Raw genomic sequence first — 21,936 nt, 5'->3', positions numbered from 1 at the left:
CTGAGTTGCTTTTCTTAATGATGGACCAGGGAATCAAAGATAGACAAGGAGGAGAGCAAGACAAGACAGGTTGATGGACAGTTAACAAACAATGGACAGTTAACAGTCGACAGTTAAAAAACAGTAGTGGGGTCAGTGGATTGGAGAACCCAGGGTACTGGACACATAAAAATGGTAAGAGGAGGGATGAAGAGGAAGCATTGAGCCAGATGTCCAGTCTTCAGTGAAGGAGTGGGCATGATTGGGAGATCATTCAACCATAGAACAAGGAGCTGAGGCTTTTGAAGAAAGAAGGAAGAACAGGTTGAGTGGAAATGGGTGACAAAGAGAAAAAAAACAAGTATCTCTCATTCTGGCTTGGAGGTATACAGAATGTGAGAGGAATACTTACTTCATTTAAAAAGACTGTAGAGGAGCCAATGAACTCAGGAGATCAAAAAAATCACACATAGTAAGGTCAAGGAGTCAGAGGAAATGTTGATGAAAGAGGTTAAGAGTATAGGGGAGCATGTTTATCACACATCTGCAAGTCAAGGGTTCTAGAAGGCACATGGAAAGAGTTTTGGAGGGTCAGATGGGTGGGGGATTTGGTCAGATTTAGAGCTGTGCTTAACAAAGTGAGAGGAGGTGATCGGAAGGGCTTGAGCTTCCAGGAACTGTGGAAAAGAGGGAGGTGAGGCATGATTGTTGGGAAAACAAATCAAGTCAGTCATTTGCTGGTCTTAGTTCAGACACTATTTCTTGGGGGAAGTCATCCCTCTTCTACACTGCATAGTTCCCACACTTCCCCAATTATAGCACTTCTTGTTTTTGTATGTGAATTAAGACTCAATGTCTTTCTTCTGGTCTTTGTACTTTACCAGAATCAACACATAAGTGTTTCTGACGTCTCTTGAAGGATGCTACATCATATCTAGGACCAACACACTAGAGTTCACTCAGTATAAACCCCTGAGCTTTTGTAGCTCGATGATACTTGTTCCCACTGCAGAGTGCACACTATCCCTTCACTCTCCTATCCCTGGAAGGCCAAGACGCTGACCAGAGGCTCTGGACCTCATTTCCATGAGACTCCTCATACCACACCCAAACCAAGGTGACTGAGGAGCCATTGCGAGAGGTTTAGTACTGTGGACTTCTACCCCAACCCTAGAGAAATATTGGAGTTGGGGGTAGAAGTGTCCGATATTGTGCTATATTCATACAGAAGATTTAGTTTAAATCGGTTAAAAAATTCCATACTGGATAATCTTTTACTATATTTCAAAATTCTATAAAAAATAAGTAATTTGAAAAGGCAGACTTCCACACTATTACATAAAATTGAATATCCTGTGGCTCATTACAGGTCTTAGACACTATAGCTTTGACATTGCTTTTTTTTTTTTAATTTTTATTTATTTATGATAGTCACAGAGAGAGAGAGAGGCAGAGACATAGGCAGAGGGAGAAGCAGGCTCCATGCACCGGAAGCCTGATGTGGGATTCGATCCCGGGTCTCCAGGATCGCGTCCCGGGCCAAAGGCAGGCGCCAAACTGCTGCGCCACCCAGGGATCCCACATTGCTTTTGATGGGAATAGTTTTTATACTTTCTTGTCTCCCTTATTAGAAAGCCATCTCTGAGGCCTGTAGCATGTTCTTCTAGCTACTCTAAAAATACTTACTGTGGTGCACTACTTGTCATCTTTTATTAAAATATGTTCACTGTAAACACAGAGCTAGAGCTCAAGTCGATCATGGGATTTGGCCTAGGCTTCGGGAATGGAGAGAATAAATAGTTGGCTTTAATTCAAGTTGATATTATTTTGAGTTAGTTTTGAATGAGCTCACAAGCAGAGCAAAGATATAAATGAGATTCAGATGCAAGAGGGTGAATGTGGCTTTCCATTGCCTCCCTTGCATTTCTCGGGGTGCACCCAAAGTTTGCATCTCTTGGCAAATTTGCAGAACAGGTTATCCCCCAAGTCAAAGGGACATACAGTGAGACTCCCTACTTTCTACAGTCCCAGCAGCTCAGAAGTAACTTAGACTACCATGTAAGGTGATCATTCCAAGGCTTGGGGAGCTAAGCCATCTGGGTTTAACTTCCATGTCCTGGACCTTGAAATTCTTGTGATGCCCACAGCAGGCGGTGTCCCATTTTCTGTGACTACAAGGCAGGGCCTGAAATTCTCCATTTCATCTTCTTTGGGTTTTTTTGTGGGTTGGCTTTGGAAAAATAATAAGAAACCCGTATGCAAGATTGAACCCAAGTGTCTCCAGGCAGTGTAGAAAAATTATGGTTGCTACCGCAGAGTTTAACATTAATAATTAATTCCACAAATATACATAGTGAGCCTTCCATGTGCTTGTCCCTGAAGACACAAAAGTAAACAAAACAGCCTCTGTCTTCTGCCTCAGGAAAGCTTGGAGTCTAGTTAAATCATAGCTCTAATGACCACTTCTTTATTGAAGGTAGACAGGAAAAAAACAGGATACACTGGCTTGAAGCTTTTTCAAAAGCTTATTATTATTAATTCCAGGTTGTTTAATAACCTTTTGATCTCTTCTGGTTTCCCCCCTTCTCTCCCTCCTCTGTTGATTCCCTTAAAATAACACTTAGCGCACGCACATTGTCTGTTTTCATTAAATGGTTATGTTTACTCTAAAAACAGAGCTAAGAGTTACCAACTTGAAGGATTCTTCCTCCTTTGTCTCTGGATAAAGTAAACTTTGGGAGACTCACAGGAGATGTAAAGAGTTTGTTCTGGTTCTTAGAGTCAGAGCACTAGAAAGAGCCACTGAGAGAAATATAGATAATTTAATTAATCATTTTAGGATTTTAGGAGTATTGTTGTGGAAGACCAAGTATAGACACGTGAGTCAGCCTGTAGACTTTGTAAAATCCTAAATTGCAGATTCATTTGCAAAATGAACTTGTTTTCATGAAAATTCACACTCTGCATTTCTTATGAATTGATTGCTTAATGAGTGTATGCATTTATTAATATAATTGCTCCTTAATTCTGTATATGTAAAATATTCTACAAGAATTAACTAAGCCGAGGATAAATCCTTTTGGATAACAAATACACAGAAGATCTCACAGTACAGGTGCCTCAGGGCCCTTGCACTTGCTGTTTCCAAGGTTCTGGTCTTTCCCTCAGCACAAATATCATCTTATCAGAGACCTTTGCTAACCACCCTATGTAAACAGTATTCCCTCACAATGACCCCACTCCACCTACTTTATCCTCACTTTTTTTTTTTTTGTAAGAAGACTTCATTCTTTTCTTAAGATTTTATTTATTTAATCACGAAAGACACAGAAAGAGAGAGAGAGAGAGAGAAAGAGAGGCACAGGCACAGGCAGAGGGAGAAGCAGGCTCCATGCAGGGAGCCCCACCTGGGACTCGACATGGGACTCGACATGGGACGTGGGACTCGATCCCGGGTCACCAGGATCACGCCCTGGGCGGAAGGCAGCCTTAAACCCTGAGCCACGGGGGCTGCCCTTATCCTCCCTTTTTAACATAACATTGATCACCACCTGATAGCTTTGTTTCCTGTTTTGTTGAGACAGAATTGACATACGGGACTATATGTATAAGTTTAAGGTACATAGCATAATGATTTGACTTATATATATCATGAAACTTACCATATTAGTTTAATTAAGACACCCATCATCTCATATAGATACAAAAGAAAACATTTTTTTCCCCTTGTGGTAAGAATTCTTATTATTTACTCTCTTGGCAACTTTCCTATGTATCATACAGCAATGTTAACACAGTCATCATGTTGTACTTTGCATTCTTAGTACTTACTTATAACTGGAGGTTTGTATATTTTGATCATCTTCATCCAACCCTCCAACCACTCCTGCCCCCTGCCCCTGGTAATCACAAATCTGATCTCTTTTTCTATGAGTTTGGGTTTTTTTTGGGGGGGGTTGGTCGCCTTTTTTCTTTTTTTCTTTAGATTTCACATATAAGTGAGATCACACAGTATTTGTTTTTCTCTGACTTGTTTCACTTAGTATAATGCCTTCAAGATCTATCCATTTTTGCAAATGGTAGAATTTCCTTCTTTTTTTATGGCTGAATAATATATATATATACCATTTATATATACCATTTTTAATCCTTTCATCTCTTGATGAGCACTTAGTTCGTTTCTAGTCTTGGCTATTGTGAACAGCGCAGCTATGAACATTGGAGCGCTGATAGGTCTTTGATGTAGCATTTTCATTTCCTTTGGGATTTGAAGTGGGATTGCTATAGTTTTATTTTCATTTTTTAAAAACATTTTATTTATTTATTCATGAGAGACACAGAGAGAGAGGCAGAGACACAGGCAGAGGGAGAAGCAGGCTCCCTGCAGGGAGCCCGACGTGGGACTCGATCCCAGGTCTCCAGGATCAGGCCCTGGGCCAAAGGCAGGCGCTAAACCACTGAGCCACTCAGGGATCCCTATTTTCATTTTTTTGAGGGCCTTCCATATTGTTTTCCACAATGGCTATACCAATTTATAATCCCACCAACAGTGCACCAGGGTTCCCCCTATCTTCCCTTCCCTCTGATAAACACCAGTTTGCTTTATTTATAAGTGTGGTTCTAGGACTATCACTTTTTTAAATTATCTGCTTGTTTATTTGTTTATTGTCTGTATACACTGTTAGGGGAAATTCTAAGAACAGGGATGGGGCCCCTGGGTGTCCCTTATGTGTCTCTCTTCGGGCTCAGGTCATGATCCCAGGGTCCATGGGGCTCCCTGCTCAGCGGGGAGTCTCCTTCTCCCTCTCTCTCTGCCTCTCCTCCCACCTCCTGCTCATGTGCTCTCTCTCAAATGAATAAATTCTTTAAAAAGAAGAAGAACAGGGACAGTGTCTTGCTCCACTCTGTTTTCTGAATTTAGGGCAGGGTGTGGCACAGAGGAGGCTCTCAAGGAGTAGTTTCTGAATATGTGAGAATAAGCAAATGACTTTTCATGGTGAAACTTGCCATATAGTGTAACTATTCATGTACCTATGTTCTTATTCTATTTATTTGAGAATTTAATTTAGGTATTCAATTATATGCAGATTTATTCAAAGGTGAATTAAATTTCTTTAAGAGGTCAAAATATAATAATCACCTCAGTTTACAAGAGTAAATAAGTGTGAATGCATTTTGATTGAGTGAATGACTAATTTATAATCCATCTACTAGCAAATACAATTTCAAAGAGATTTACCTACTTAATAAGACTTTGAGACATATGATTTCTGCTTTGAGTTTTCACTCACCCATTATTTCTGTGACTATAAGGAGCAACAAATATAAAATGCATCTAGCTACCATGTTTTTTTCCCCCAAGGCAACATAACTAAAAAAATCATTAGTTTCTTGTATATCATTCTCAAAATATCCTATGAATGCATTAGCAAATATTTATGCAATTTTCCTTTTCTTACACAGCTGACAGTACACTTTATTCACAGTTCTGTACCTAGTTTTTGTTTTTTTGTGTGTGTGTGTATTTTCCTTAATCTCTCTTTGGAGCTTCCTTAAATTTTATGACTATATAGTACTCTATTGTGCAGCACTGTCGTAATTTATTTAAATAATTCTACATGGACATCCAGATTGGTTTCAGTCTTGTGCTGTTACAAACAGGCCACAATGAATAATCTTATGCATGTGTCATTTCACACATACATAAATGTATCCGTAGAATAAATTCTTAGATGTGTGTTTGGATCCTAGAAAAATAAATAACACTCCTCATCCTCATCCAACTTTTGAGCCAATTGGGAAATAAAACAAAAAATTAGGCAGAGAGGTGATTGAAATATTATCTTTATTACTGATAAAAGCTGATGTTGAAGAATGTTACTTAATTCTCAATCTCTTAGCACTTAATCAAAGGCAATGTTGCTCAATTATAGGCCTCCTTGTGCAAGTCTGAGGAAGAAGAAGGGTTGAGTGGTGGCTTCTTGGTTTATTCTTTTTAAATTTAATAATTAGGAAAGCCATCCCTCTTTCCCTAGGGGGAAGCAACAGAAGCTAATGATGTTAAACTAGCAGAGCTGCTTCTGCATGGACATCAAGAGATGAAAAGTGTTCCCACACTAATAAAGTTCTCTTCTGATTCAAAAGGATTTTCACTTGTAATTTTGATACATTTTTCTTGGTTGCCCTCAGAAATGTACCACTGGAGAACTAGGTTGGGTGGTTCTCCTTAACTTCATCTTAAACTCTTCTAAATGTTTCACTTTTATAGACAGGGATGGGAAGGAAAAGAACCTGATGAGAAAGTTTCCAACACTGGATTTATGAGAGAGGATGCTGTGCTACTTCCACAGATGTTTTGTTATGTTTTCTCATAAAACTCTGAGCTTCCTCATTGAAATAACATTTCAAAGCTTCAGCTCATCCACTGCAATGGCCAAGAACATCTTTATTTATAACTTATAGAATAAAAACATAGAGGTTCACAGAAGGTGAATGTCACTATGGAGGGATCCCCCGTTAGAACTACTGTCCATGGGGATCCCTGGGTGGCTCAGCGGTTTAGTGCCTGCCTTCATCCCAGGGCCTGATCCTGGAGACCCAGGATCTAGTCCAACATCAGGCTCCCTGTGTGGAGCCTGCTTCTCCCTCTGTTTGTGTCTCTGCCTCTCTCTCTCTTGTGTGTCTCATGAATAAATAAATTTTTAAAATCTTTAAAAAAAAAGAACTGTTGTCCAAAATATTACAGGTACACAAGACAACAAACTCAAATAGGAAATACAAAGTCACAAAATGCACCTGAAGACTGAAGTTGTGTTCAGCCAAGAGAATGATGACAGATTACACTGGGTGCAATTTTGGTTTAGACTTTCCAATAATTTCATAACCAGGCATGTGCTATGATATGGGTGTGGCTGCATAAATGCTTGGATACAGGGGGCTTCTAAACTAATTCCTGATCCAAATCTTCTTCAAGAAGCTTCTTCTTGTTCAGGGAGAAAAAGGTATGACTCCTTTACTTTGCCTTCCTAACTTATTTTAGAAGCAGAGGTAACAAAGAGAATAGGTAATTTTTAAAAAATATTTCTTTATTCATGAGAGACAGAGAGAGCGGCAGAGACACAGGCAGAAGGAGAAGCAGGCTCCATGCAGGGAGCCCGACTGTGGGACTCGGTCCCAGGACCCCGGGGTCACGACCTGAGCCCAAGGCAGATGCTCAATCACTGAGCCACCGAGGTGCCCCAAGAATCGGTAATTTTTAAACCAATAACTTCAGGTTTCTGTATTTTCTTAAAAACAGTTGAATAGAATTTTATGTGGTTCATTAGACTTCCTGACATGTTGACAAAGGAGAATTGTTTTCTGGAGGAGCCCTCTCATGAGTTCTTGGCTGAGCCCCCAAGCCTAAATGCCTTTTGTTAGAAACTGGAGGATGGAAAAACAGAAGCAAGGTCTAACAAAGGCTGTTTCAAAGACCTTCAAAAATTATAAAGAACTTGGAGTGGAGATGCCTGGGTGGCTCAGTGGTTGAGCATCTGCCTTTGCCTCTGGAGTTGCTGGATCGAGTCCCACATCGGGCTCCCTGCAAGGAGCCTGCTTCTCCCTCTGCCTGTGTCTCTGCCTCTCTCTGTGTCTCTCATGAATAAATAAATAAAAAATCTTAAAAAAAAAAAGTTGGAGTGCCTGGCTGGCCCAGTCAGTGGAGCATGTGACTCTTACTCTCAGAGTTATAGGTTCAAGCCCCATGTTGGGTGTATAGATTACTTAAAAAAAATTTTAATTGTGAAGAACGAGATCTTCTAAAATGTTCCTACTTTTTACATATGTTTAGAGTTCCTGGCTGGAATTCCTTACCATCCTTTCCTTCTAACTAAAACCCCAAGTCCCAGGTGGTAGTGAGCCAGTTTCAACCTTACCTCTGCATCTGCTTTCTGTTTGGCATTTTGAAGAAGCCCCAAATTACTGAAAATGTCTATCCAAGCCTCAGGTTAGTACTGTTATTCTGAGAACGGGGGTGTGTGTGTAAGATGTAGCAGAAATATAATGTTCTATTACTCTATTATTCCAAGTGACTCTGAGAACACTTTCTGTGGGAAAATGGGGCTACAGATGTTAGGATAGAGAAGGTTAGGTAGGGATCCTTGGGTGGCTCAGTGGTTTAGCACCAACTTCAGCCCAGGGTGTGATCCTGGAGACCCGGGATCCAGTCCCACGTCGGGCTCCCTGCATGGATCCTGCTTCTCCCTCTGCCTGTGTCTGCCTGTCTCTCTTTGTGTGTCTCTCATGAATAAATGAATAAAATTTTTAAAAAAGAAAGAAAAAAAGAAGAGGTTAGGTAAACATCGTACATTGCCTTTAGCCTGACAATGCTAGGACCTTAGAAAATTTTAACTCTAGTTACCCATCTCCTGTCTTTTGTGTTGTTATTATGTATTTCAACTTTAGACCTGGAAACAATGAACAATCTAGTAGCAGGAAACATCCCTAGTGTCCACATTATGGTCTTGAAATACCATCTTTCAGTAAAAGAAACCAGGACTTCTTAGAGAAATCTCAGATTCCAGGTTTGAGGCAGGAGATGTACAAGAGGAGCCAGAAGTATACGGTCATGTCAGTTAGCAAAGAAGCTATAAAAAACTATCAGGGCTGTGCCAAAGGAACTGGAAAATAATCTGCGGATCCTTCTGTTGGCTTAAGATGGAATAAATCAAGCTTCAGTAAGAGTAACGACAATGGACTGAAATATGACAAATACATTTAAATCCATAAGTTCATAGTGATTAAAAAAACTCAATAAATCTAATAAATTACCTTTGAAGGATGCTTTTAGTTTGCAAACTGGTACATAAAGTAAGAATCAAGCATCTATCCTACCTTTCCTATACCTCTGGGTAAACAACTAGTAGATGAAGAAAGTTTCTCTTTTTAAAGAGATGTATTCAAAAAATACATCTGAAAAAGATGATAACATTAGAAATCACCAGTTGGCAGTTTCTGATGAATCACAGATCTAGGTATTGGGTATCTGTGTTGAGGGCCCTTAGCGGGGTGTATTAAATTAAGAGTATGCAGATGATGTCCTGCTGAAGGAGAAGGCATCAGCCGCCCACAGGGGTCAGCACGCAGCTCCCTCCACATCAGAGCTCCCACTTTGCGAAGTGAAACCCTAAGGCCATTTTGATAAAGCTGCAGTTTCCATACATTCACACGAAGGAAGTAAAGTCACATGGTTTATTACAAATGCCAGAAGCTGGGAGTTGGGGGAGTCAGGGAAGCACTAGGAGCCTGAACAAAGGCAATCTTCCTCCCTCTCAGGAGGGATCGGGAGATAGGGAGCAGGGTAGCAAGCACTTACTACTTGTTAGGTGGTTAAGGCAGAAGTCACTAACTTTTTTTCCCCAGCTCCACTCTAAGTGGTTATTTTAAAAGGTGCCCAGAGAAAAGCAAAGCAGGTGGGCAGCCTGGATAGCTCAGCGGTTTAGCGTTGCCTTCACCCCAGGGCGTGATCCTGGGGTCCTGGGATCGAGTCCCACGTCGGGCTCCCTGCATGGAGCCTGCTTCTCCCTCTGCCTCTCTCTCTCTCTGCCTCTCATGAATAAAAAAATAAAATATTTAATTAAAAAAAAAAAAGAAAAGAAAAGCAGGAATCCTAAGCTCAGGTCCTTATCTAAATTTCCAAATTCTGACATGCAATGTACAGCATAGGGAATATAGTCAATAATATTGTAATAACCTTATATGGTGATGGACAGTAACTAGACTTCTTGCAGGATTATCTTCTGATGCATAAAAATATCAAATCACTATGATGTACACCTGAAACTAACAGGATATTGTATGTCAACTATGCTTCAATAAAAAAATTCCATAAACAAATATCCAAACTCTGGGTGTGAACAGGGTTGTCATACCACAAAATGCCTAGGCAGCAACTCCAGATAGCAGTTTTCTCCTCACAGTATCTACGGCTGCTAACATCAAAAAGAAACAATTCTGTGTCTTTTGACAAATGCACCATCACCTACAAAGTAGTTTTGATCAAAAAAATGAAACCTGAATCTGATTAAACATCTAGATTTAACTACCAGGTTATAGGAAACACAGAGGACAGAGGAATATGCTAAACTACACAAGAAGAAAGCAAAGAGTACAACCTTAGCTTTGGGAAAGCAAAATAAGTGATCTATCTTCTTCAACAAATAAAGTACAAGGTATTAAAAGAAGAAGAAGAAAGAAGAAAGAAGGAGGAGGAGAAGGAGGAGGAGGAGGAGATGGATGGGGAACCTATAGGTTAAGAAACCTAAAGGACAAAACAAACGAAAATAGTCCACATCCTACTCTCTGGAACCAGTCAATGTTACCTTATTGGAAAAAGGGTCATTGCAGATATAATTCCATTAAGGATTTTGAAAAGAATAAATCATCTTGGATTATCCAGGTGGCCCTAATTCAAATCACAAGTGTCCTTGTAAAAGTCAAGCAGAAGGAGATTTGATACCATCAGAAGAGAAGGAGACAATCTGACCAGGGAGGCAGAGATTGGATAGTTGTGGCTGCAGTTATCAAATGCTTGCAGCCACCAGGAGCTGGAACCAAATGATCCTCCCCTCCCTCTAGAGAGTCCAGAGACGCAGTAGCCCTGCAGAACCCTTATTTTGGACCTGTGGCCTCCAGAACTTTGAGGGAATAAATTACTGTTGTCTTAAGCCACTGAGTTTGTGATAATTCTTTAATAGCAGCCAAATGAACGATGCAGGTGCTAATCCCCAGCAAGAGAAAGAAAATAACCCCCATGGTAAGGACAGAGGTTATTCATGGGAGTGGGGGGCTGTGTTTGGAAGGTGCCTCTGGAGAGTGTGTGGAGTGGTTGGCCAGTCCTCTCTCCTGACATGGATGCCAGTTACAAGAGGGTTTGCTAAACTGTTCATCTGTTTCTGTAGTTGTCTTATATTTAATAGTTAAAAAAAAGGTCTAAGAAATCACACATAAACTAATGAAACTCTTATCTCCATGGCTGCCTGTGCACAAGGGCCTATATTCTCTTGACTGGGAGAAGGCTTGCCTCATTTCCTCAGTGAGGAAGGCATGAGGAGGCAAGAGCTAAAGGGTGAGGGCTGCAGAGGTGCACACCTGGAAAATCCAAGTGCCGCTTTGTGTATCCACCTGCACGTATACCAAAAGGGGTATTTAGCAAGTTTCAAGCAGGCATTGCCAACAGCGTTCACAGATTACATGTGCTCACAATCTTTTGTTGGTGAGCAAAGGTGGTAAGGTATGTGGGGTCTTTTTTGGGGGGAGGGGTGACAGGGAACAAGTGACTCCATCTCTCTCTATTAAGGCTGAAGTACACAGCACTGGCATTTCAGATCCTCCAACGAGAACCTCTATAGGCACTTGTAGGTGTACAGAGGTAAGAGTTTGTGGTGTGGTTTGAATTTTAAAGGTTAAAGTTAAAATATTCGTAATCTTATGTATACAACTGGACACAATTTACATGGATTCTTCCTAAACTAGCCTAGAACACCCCTAAATTGTGGCTAATTGTATATAATCTAGAATATTCATGGAGGGTTTGAGCAAGATGCTCAATACCACTTCAGTGAAGCACCAAAGGGAGTTATAGAGAGCTAGGACAGCTGGGTGGCTCAGTCGGTTAAGCCTCTGACTCTTGATTTTGGCTCAGGTCATGATCTCAGGGTCCTGAGATCGAACTCTGAGTCAGGGCTCCATGCTTAGTGTGGTGTCTGCTTGAGATTCTCTCTGCCCCTCCCATGCTCACATGTAATCTCTCTCCCTCTCCTTATTAATCTTCAAAAAAATAAATCAGAGGGCTAAAGAGTTAGAGTTAATCAGAGAGGTACCTGAGTGGCTCAGTTAAGCAACTGACTCTTGGTTTCCACCAGGGTCATGATCTTGTGGTCCTGGGATAGAGCCCACCCTGAGCTCCACACTGAGCACAGAGCCTGTTTGAGATTCCTTCTCCCTCTCCCTCTGCCCTCCCCACTCCCTGTTCACACTCTCTCTCTAAAAAATATATAAAATAAAAATAAAAATAAAATAAATAAAATAAAATAAAATAAGGAGTTAAGTTTATGACTCACAATTTCAAAATGTGTAGGTGTCCCTGTAGGGAGGGAGTTAGGGCATCAGTACACACACAGTCTTGGCAAGAACTTGGCAGGCAGAAATGCCCAGCTATATCTATTATCATCTAGGAAAAATTAAGTTGTATTTATAGAGTTTCAGATATTTTCCAACCAATAATGCAGGTGTTTCTGGTTGCTTTGTGTGGGAGGGGGAGGAGGGAAGGTAGGGGGATTGTCTAGGGAACAGACTGTCTACTACCCGCTGATTCAGCACCTAAACTGCATCATATAAAGCACTCTCTCCTTTGCAGGCTCTATTAGTCAGCTCAGGCTGCCACAACAAAACACCACAGATTGGATGGCTCAAACAATAGAAATTTTTCTTATAGTTCTGGAGGCTGGAAATCTGAGATCAGATCGGGTTCTGGGGAGAACTCTCTTCTTGGCTTGTGGATGCTGCTTTCTCACTGTGTCTTCACACAGGCAGGGAGAGAAAGTTCTTGGGTGTCTCTTACAGAGACATTAATCCTGTCTGCCCAGAGCCTACCCTTATAACCTCAGTTAACCTTAATTACTTCCATAAGGCCCTATTGGGTACAGTCACTCTGGGGATAAGGGCTTCAGGCTATGAATTTTGGGGGACACAAACATTCAGTCCATAACACAAGCATACATTTTCATGAATGTAAACAAAGGCTAATAATGTGCCTCGAAGCAAGTGCTCTAGATGTTGACCCTATTATGGCTGGAGCTCAAAATTAAAAACATGAACTTGTGAGAAATAGTAATTTTATTTTATGTATTTATTTTTTAGAGAGGGAGAAAGAGAGAAGATGGGGGTGAAGGGTAATAGGAGAGAGGAAGAGAGAGAATCTCAAGCAGGCTCCACACCCAGAGGGCTCAATCTCACAACCCTGAGATCATGTCCTGAGCTGAAATCAAGAGTCGCGCACGTAACCGACTGAGCCACCCAGGCACCCAGAGAAACAGTAACTTTAAAATTTGGATAGAGTCCTCTTAATTCAATCATACTTATAGTCATCTCTGCAATTTTAATTATTGCAAAATAGTGCTAGCCCTCCCATAGCAATGGCTTGTATTTAACATAGTAAAATAGTTTTCACTCATACTACAGTGATTTGTAACGTGGGTTAATTCTGACAGAAATGTTTACCTTACCTTCTTTAGTATGTTCTTGTGTGCACAAAACAATAGTAAAAACAATTTTACCGAAAATAGGAGTAGTAAATTAAATGACTTAGACCACAAACTATTTTCAAGATCTTTCCAGCACCTGTGGAATGCTTTTCTGTAAAAATAACTGATACCATCATCTTTCTTTAAAAACTACACTGGAGGGCACCTGGGTGGCTCAGTCAGTTAAGCATCTGCCTTTGGCTCAGGTCATGATCCCAGTGTCCTGGGATAGAGCCCCGCTTTGGGCTCCCGGCTCGATGGGCAGCCTGCTTCTCCCTCTCCATCGTTTGTGTTCTCTCTCTCTCAAATAAGTAAGTAAAACCCTAAAAAAAAAAGTATACTGAATATAGAAATGAGACATTAGGCCTTGGGGCACCTGGGTGGTTCAGTTGGTTAAGTGTCTGCTTCCCTCTCTCTGACTTTCATGAATAAATACATAAAATCTTTTAAAAAATTGTTAGGCCTTGAAAAAAACTAAGATATGATTTATGAACTCAAAATTATATATACTACACATATATAATGATATATCCTTTAAATGTGACAATGGGAGTTTTACTGTGGCTAAGCAGTCAGGAAAGAATTCCCAGAGGTTGGACTCGAGTCAGGATTTTATAGGACCTAGATAAGCTAGAAGCAAAGGAAGGTGATTCCAATTGTTTTCATCTATTCCATAAAACAGATCTCTAAAACACTACTGGGCATCACATAACTGCTCCAGCATTAATTGCTAAGTGTTCTAGAAAGCAATGAAATAGCCTGCAATTCAATAATAGATTGAAATAGTTTATAACTAAGTGGTTTCACTAATTCTGACTAACCTTTGACTCAGGGCAAATTGAAGTATCACTACACATATAGTGATTTACTTATTTTTATTGAAAACACAAATATTAAAGAAAAACATTTAAATAAATTAAAAATCATTCCACATCCCCCTACACTAACACAATGGATTTCAGCTTTGCATATTACCTTCCACATGCAAGAAGATTTTACAAAATCACAATCATAGTGCACATACTCCTTTATATTGTGCTTATTTTACTTACCATATCACAGACACGTCCATGATTTTACAATCTTCCAAATAATTATTTTAATGGCAGGATAGTACTTCACTATTTCATTAGTCCACTTTCTTCTTTGACGTGTAGACTATTTCCAATTTTTTTGCTATTATAAATAATGCAGACATAAACATCCTCATGCATTTACCTTTGTTTTGTTTTTATATTATTCTCTAGGTTACAAATCTAGTAGGATTTGTGGGGCAAAGATATGGTCATTTGGGGGGGTTCCTTCTGTGTAGTACCATTTTGCATTCCCAAAGGGCTGTATCTATTTAAAATGCCATATGAAATGAATGCATTAAACAGTTTCTTTCTAAAAAAAAAAAATCAGAAGTATTAGGTAGTTTTCAACTTCCATATTTAAAGTTAAAAATAATTACTATTTCTTAAAAAACGAAGAAGGTGGATAGATGGTCTAACAGATCACTAAAAGTTCAGCTAACTTAAACAATGCTTCCCAACTTTTCTTAAGTTTTGGCACACACACAAAGTAATACTGCAGGTACACTGGGGAAAGTGGACAAAGGTGTTTCTGCCCAGAAGCACCAGTCACCCAGGCTACCTCTGGCTCCCCCAGGGGTGATGGAGACCCACATGTAGGCACATCGATGACCCAAAGTGCATAGGTCATGAAGCTCTAATCGAGGAGACGTTGAGTGATTCAAGTTACAAAAATCTGGTTAGTGGCACAGCTGGGAAATAAATGCAAATTTCTTCTCATCAATGTATTTTCTACTATGTTACAACTGTTCTACATGCTTTCTGGCTCTAAAATTCAATTTTGTATGCAGATATGTATCTATACTTATGAATAAAGAGGATTTTCTAACATGCTTGAACTAAAGACACCTAAACTAGCAATTTACATCAAAGCTGAAAATTAAAAATAGCTCTTAGCATTAGCAAGTATTTAACTATTTTCTCTGCAGTTTTTCAGATTTGCCATTCTTTGAAATTTAGTTTGTAAACTCTGAACAATAATAATCTTTTGTACAGTATCTTGTATACCTCTGGCAGTCAGTAAATAAAAACAATAAATTATACACACTACAAAGAAAAAAGACAAAGGAAGTCCATATTCTAAATACATCTAATGGTGAAAAAAAAATGTTTTAAAAATGTTGTTTTGTAGAGGTAGAGAAGATTCCCTCCTTAAATTTCAAATTCCTTACTAGCTGAATGTAACCTTAATATACACTAGTACGTTACAGGGTCAAAAGAGACATTTCTTTCTACAGAATGATTCTGACCTGCACCCAGTGTTGATGCTACCAGGAGAAAAATTCACTACAAAGGTATTTCACTTTTAACCAAATGTCCAACATTCCACGTTACCTTTGAAAAGCAGAGGTTATGGGGTGTTAACCCTATTGATTCAACTGTAAATACACATAGGATTTTTCTGGATCAATCATCACTGCGTTAAGGGGAAGAGTGGGGGTTAGGCGTGGGAATTCACCCATTACGTGCCAGGCCACAACAATAAGTAAGGGACTCCAAGCCTCAAATTATCTTTTTTTTTAAACTACACCCCGAAACAGTGATTACTGGATCATTCTATGGATTCAATCAGACATTATACACACAGACACACCCATGAGAACGCATGGCACTTGGAAGATTGCCCACTATCTCCCACTTATTAAGATCTGGATCATATTTCTCAATGCTCTGAAGATACGTTCCCTTAGAGTAGGAATATCCCCCAGTGACATAAATACATCCATTCATGATGACGGCACCACACTCCATTCTCCTTTCCATCATGGGTGCTATTTCTCTCCATTCATTTTGTTCAGGGTCATAGCATTCCGTGATTGTAGTTTGTCCACCAACTAGATAGAGCTTATTTTCAAATGGAACTGAACACAATCCATATTCTATTAAAAAGAAAAAAAGCAAATTTTTATTAGGATAACAAACAAAAGAGATACCTTAGGTTGGTGATGTAATAACCCTTCCAATGTAGCATGCAGAAATAGAACAGTCTTGGCATTTTGATTCCTCTACCATGACATTGAGCCTTAAAATCCATCTTAAAATTGCAACTTCACTTCCTCCCCCTCCCCAGGGCTGTCCCGAGGGGGAGGCAAGCAAAACACAAGGCTGCTCTCCTTCTCTGAGGGACTCCCATTCTGTGCCTCGAGGATCTCTCTTGCCTCACCCTGGTCCCAGATATGTTTCTTCCATGTCCTCATTTCTAGCGCCGCTAGGGGCCTATGACTTCGTCCTCTGGGAATATCAACCACAGGATTAGAGGATTAAACAACCACAGGATTAAACACTTCCAGCTACAGGCCTGAAGGAAGAGCAGCACCGTCAGGGGCACTAATGTTATGCTAATAAATGAAGACTCAGCTTGCCAGGGCTGAGGGGTTCCTTCTGCCTAGAAACTTCTCTTCCCAGGACTTTGCACAGCCATCTCCTTCTTGTCACCCAGGTCTCATCTTGCGGTCATCTCCTCAGAGGGCCCTCCCCTGGCCATCCAACCTGAAGTGGCCAGTCAGGCATCCCCACCACACTAGCGTGTTTTAATGTTCTCCACAGCACTTCTCACTATCTGACATTTCTTGGTTACCGTTCCTCTCCCCTCCAAGAGTATAGGACCTGTGCCCATTCTCCATCCTTACTGGAGAATGGCAAGTGTCTAGAACATTGTAAGAGCTCAAGAAAATGTGTTGGATCAATGAATGAATTGGGCCTTGTACCCTCTGTACCCATATATGTACTCCTATTATTTTGGGGGGAAGGGGGCTTAAAACCCTCCCCATTAGAAAGAGAGAATGTATAATAAAAAATGTGATCTCTCCTTTAAGAATGCAAGCACATTCTATCAGTAAAGTTCTTGCTATATAGGTTTTGAAGGCTAAGGGAAAAACTCAGAAGATGGGCATTTTTGCTTTGAGTCCACATACTATTGTTCTCAAGGACCTGACATCCAGGAAATTAAGAATTCTTCCCCTCTGAAAATCCTACTTATTTTACATGGGTTCCAATTATTATACACGCAGAATTTTTATAGAATTCAGTTGTTTAAGTACTTGTGAAACATTGTTTATATAAATTATATGAATCATTCTATCAAACAGTTGTGAATAGGGCAGCCTGGGAGGCTCAGAGGCTTAGCGCCGCCTTCAGTCCAGGGCATGATCCTGGAGACCCGGAATCGAGTCCCACATCGGGCTCCCTGCATGGAGCCTGCTTCTCCCTCTGCCTGTGTCTCTGCCCCTCTCTCTCTGTGCCTCTCATTAATAAATAAATAAAATCTTAAAAAAATAAAAGTAAATAAAATCTTTTAAAAAATGGTTGTGAATATTAATGATGATTCCAAAATTTTATCAGTTGGTATTAGTGATTCAGCAACGAGTTCACTACGCTTTTCTCAAAAACTTTACAAAAAATCCTCAATTTGTGGTTCTTATATTAAGAAAAGTATCTCAATCTTTCTATAGCAGGAAGAATGTTTAAAATAAGGTGATTCCTGATTCTTTTTTTCCTCTTACTCAAATACAATATAACCTTCTGTTATTGTTGATGGAAACATTTTCTTCCACAGCTGTGACTGCCTTTTTCCTGTTGGCCACTCTACAAAGCTACTGAGCTTTAGTGACTGTGCCTTGTTTACTGAGCTCCTAGTGCTGTACATCACAGATGGGAAACACTCAGCAAACCAATGTCGGACAAATGAAGGAATGAACAATCTCAAACTAAGTATGAGAATGGTACCATCTGGCACGGCTCAAAAAGTTTACACACAAATATTCACTATAAATACACAGCAGTCTGCACTCAGTGTTCCATGACTGATATGAATAAAGCCATGCAGGGATTCAGAGACAACCATAATATTTTCAGGTATTCAATGTCCCTTGAAATGGTTTAGAATTTTCTCCTAAGATTATTCTTACTGAAAGACCTGTAAAGCTTATCTAACCTAACTTCTATACTATACTAGAAAGTAAGATCCAAGATTAAGCCGCTGCCCAAGATTAGCCATGTGAATAAATGGTGGAGCCAGTGAACTCTCTCCCCACTTGACGCAACTCTCCATAGGTTTTTCCGCTTTATCACCTCTTCCTTGTTCTTTGCTCAATCTTCCTTCCCTGCTCATTCCTTAACTAGTGCTGTTTCCCCAGACTCTGTCCATGGCTGTACTCTTAGTCCTACCCTCCCAAGGCACCTCAACCATCTCCACACCCACGGTCATTACCTCCAAGCAAATGACACCCAGATCTCTAAATCTGGCTGCACTTTTCCCCCTGAGATGCAGACCCACATTTCCCATTGCTTGCTGGATAGCTCTTGTGAGTGATCCAACTAGTCCTCCACGGTTGACTACAAAACTGAGCTCCAACTGAGCTCCTCTCTTCCCTTCCCACCAGCTCATCCTTCAACTCTCCCCATGTTGAATTCATAATATTCTTCACATCAACCCATTTTCACCTACTACTGCGCTTCAGGCTTTCAGCATTTCTTACCTGTGTGTTACAACAGTTTTAACAGATTTCCCTGTTGTCTTTCTCCTGATCTATTATAAAAGACTCTAAAACCTTTGGTAGTTCTCCATTTTTAAAATTCTCCTGACTGCCATTCAAAGCCATGCATAAAATGATCCTCAAATGAACTCTCCTATCCAATCTCTCATTCTACTCTCTCACATCTCATACACATCCACCCTCAAGTACCGGGAATAAACCTGGAACTTGCTTTTCTGCCTCCCATAATTGGCTTTTTTTTTTTTAAATTTTTATTTATTTATGATAGTCACAGAGAGAGAGAGAGGCAGAGACACAGGCAGAGGGAGAGAAGCAGGCTCCATGCACCGGGAGCCCGACGTGGGACTCGATCCCGGGTCTCCAGGATCGCACCCTAGGCCAAAGGCAGGTGCCCAACTGCTTTTTTGCCAGAAAATCTTTCTTCAAAAAAATACCTTAATTGTGTTCATTCTTTAAGGCCTAAATCAAAACAACATACTCCTGGAAGCCTTCTAAGATTTCCAGATTTCCCTTAAATTAGACTCAAGCACTTTCTACCCTCAGTTTGAATAGCATTTATGTGGTGTTTTTTTAAGATCTAAACAATTTTTTTTTTATTTGAGAGAGAGAGAGTGCAAGCAGGGGGAGGGGCAGAGGGAGAGGAAGAAGCAGGCTCCCTGCTCAGCTAAAGTTAAAGGCATTAAGGAAAAAAGATAACATTTATATTACCTTTTTTTTTAATATTACCTTTTAAAAATAACGGTAGTCATGATCTGAGCTGATGCATGACTTAAGGCAGACGCTTAACTGATGGAGCCAACCAGGCGCCCCAAAAGTACTAATTTGTATGACTGTCTTTATTCCTGTTATGTATGTATATTTGCTACTAGATACTGAGTTCCTATAGCAGTAGAGACTAGCTCTTAATCAACTTTGTGTCTTAAATATAACTAGAATGGTATCTTTCCCAGGGTAAGGTCTCAATAAATGTTGAATTTATTAGAATTTATTAGAATTAGAATTTAATAGAATTAGAGTCCTCTGTTTTTTAAACTATACAAAACTACCATAATTAAAGGTATTAAGGAAAAAAGATAACATTTATATTACCTTTTAAAAATAGCAGTAGTCATGATTTCTTTGTAGTCTAAGCTATATATTTGTAAGGCAGACTCAAGACTGGCACTTTACATTCCTCAGGAGGTGCTCCTAAAGTGCATGAGAAGCACACCTTGCTACAGTTTAGAAGATGCAGATCCAAATGCCTTCAAGGGCTAAGGAGCTAACAGGCTAGCTGGCTAAGTAGTTAACATGGTAAGGTGAAGCCACGTCGCAAAGGATCCTGGCACCCAGCTAAGAAATGTAGACTTCATTCAGCAAGATAGGGGTAAGAGAAGCAACAGCACAGGCCCCTGGGTCTATGGTGTGTTAAGAATGGGAGAGACTAGTAAAATGGCGCATATGAGTGCCATCTAAAAGGAAACTATGGGCTCCAGGGATTGCTGCCAGAAAGGAATGTGGTCCAAGGTTGCTATAATTTTCCTAAGGCCAGAAATCATGATTTTTATTTGAAATCTCCTGAATTTTAAAGCCAGTTAAAAATATTTCTTTTTTCTTTTTTTCAGTTAAAAGTATTTTAAACACTGAAAGCCAAAAAGAACAGGCCATGTAGAGTGCCAATTTCCAACCTTTGTTTCTTACATTATATCAGGAAAAAGCCCAAAGGAGAGCAAAACTTGACAAACAGAATTATATGTTCCCATCGATTTATACTTTAATATTTATTTCTGATTGATTTTTCAGTTGGCCACAGATTTTCATGCTTTGGCTTACAACTCATTGCCTTTTGTTGTTATTTTTCATTGCCTTTTAGACCCCCTTTTAAGCAGTTAACAAGTTAATGCAATTTAAATATGTTATAAGATGTTCATTTTTAAAGGAACTCTTATATGAAATATATATAAATTTATAATATAAATTACTGTCCTCTAATTTGTTAATCTGGCTTTTCACATATTGGATTTTCTTTGTAAAGATGCTAAAATATCTAACTGATAAGGCTAATAAGGAGGATCAAGGGAGAGAACAGTGCAGTTGTGGAAAACATGGCCTCCCAGCCAGATTACCTAGATTTGGGTTTGTTGTTGTTTTTTTTTTTAGATTTCATTTATTTATTCATGAGAGACACAGAGAAAGAGAGAGACAGACAGACAGACAGACACACAGAGAGAGGCAGAGACACAGACAGAGGAGAAGCAGGTTCCATGCAGGGAGCCTGATGCAGGACTCGATCCCAGGACTCCAGGATCACGCCCTGGGCCAAAGGCAGCGCTAAACTGCTGAGCCATCCAGGGATCCCCCAGATTACCTAGATTTGAACCTCACCTCTTAACAAGCACTAACTAGCTGACCTTGGGCAATTTATTTACTGTCTCTGTGCCTCGGTGACCTGCAACAGGAGATAACAGTAGTACCTAGCTCACAGGATTGCTATGAGGCTTAAATAGATTAAGACATAGAAAATTACTGGAATAGTTAGCGTCTGGCTCATATTTACTAAATAAATGTTAGCTATCATTCAATATGAGCTGTTAATATTACTATTATTTTTTTAAGATTTTATTTATTTATTCATGAGAGACAACAGAGAGAGACAGAGAGAGAGAGAGAGAGAGAGAGAGAGAGAGGCAGAGACACAGGCAGAGGGAGAAGCAGGCTCCATGCTGGGAGCCTGATGTGGGACTCAATCCCGGGTCTCCAGGATCACGCCCCGGCCCAAAGGCAGGCGCTAAACTGCTAAGCCACCCAGGGATCCCTATTACTTTCTATTATTATAACTTCATTGGTCATAACAAAAAGTGGCAGAGAGTCTGGGATAATACATCTGGGCTACCAGGAGATAGAAGGCTATCTGTTCCACGATGTCTAGAGCCAGGACAGCCTGTGGCTGAAGTCTCTAGTTATGCAAAGTCCAGGAGGGCATATGGAGACGCAGCACCAGGTGCAGTGTGCTTCCCCTGAACTGCCAGATGAAATGTGTGTGGCACAGGTGGATATAGCTGTACTGGTCAACAGCAGGACAGCCCGTTCCCTGAAGGAGAGGCAGGTTGCTTAGTGGCCACAGCACAG

General features: G+C 40.2%; 1 protein-coding gene across 4 annotated transcripts in view; it reads right to left on the bottom strand.

The window, feature by feature from the left end:
* Nucleotides 1–14,117: 14,117 nt before the first annotated feature.
* KLHL23 (kelch like family member 23) overlaps nucleotides 14,118–21,936 on the bottom strand; it is a 40,819-nt gene continuing 33,000 nt past the window's right edge. For all 4 annotated transcript variants that reach the window (XM_072751881.1, XM_072751879.1, XM_072751880.1 and 1 more), the window contains one exon: nucleotides 14,118–16,212. In XM_072751881.1, the coding sequence (XP_072607982.1) occupies nucleotides 15,902–16,212 (311 nt within the window). In that variant the 3' untranslated portion in view covers nucleotides 14,118–15,901. The remainder of the gene's footprint in view (nucleotides 16,213–21,936) is intronic.

Source organism: Vulpes vulpes, chromosome 3 (assembly GCF_048418805.1).
Source record: "Vulpes vulpes isolate BD-2025 chromosome 3, VulVul3, whole genome shotgun sequence".
NCBI lineage: Eukaryota > Metazoa > Chordata > Mammalia > Carnivora > Canidae > Vulpes > Vulpes vulpes.
The sequence above is the reverse complement of the archived record's forward strand: the minus strand, read 5'-3'. Positions and strand labels throughout refer to the sequence as shown.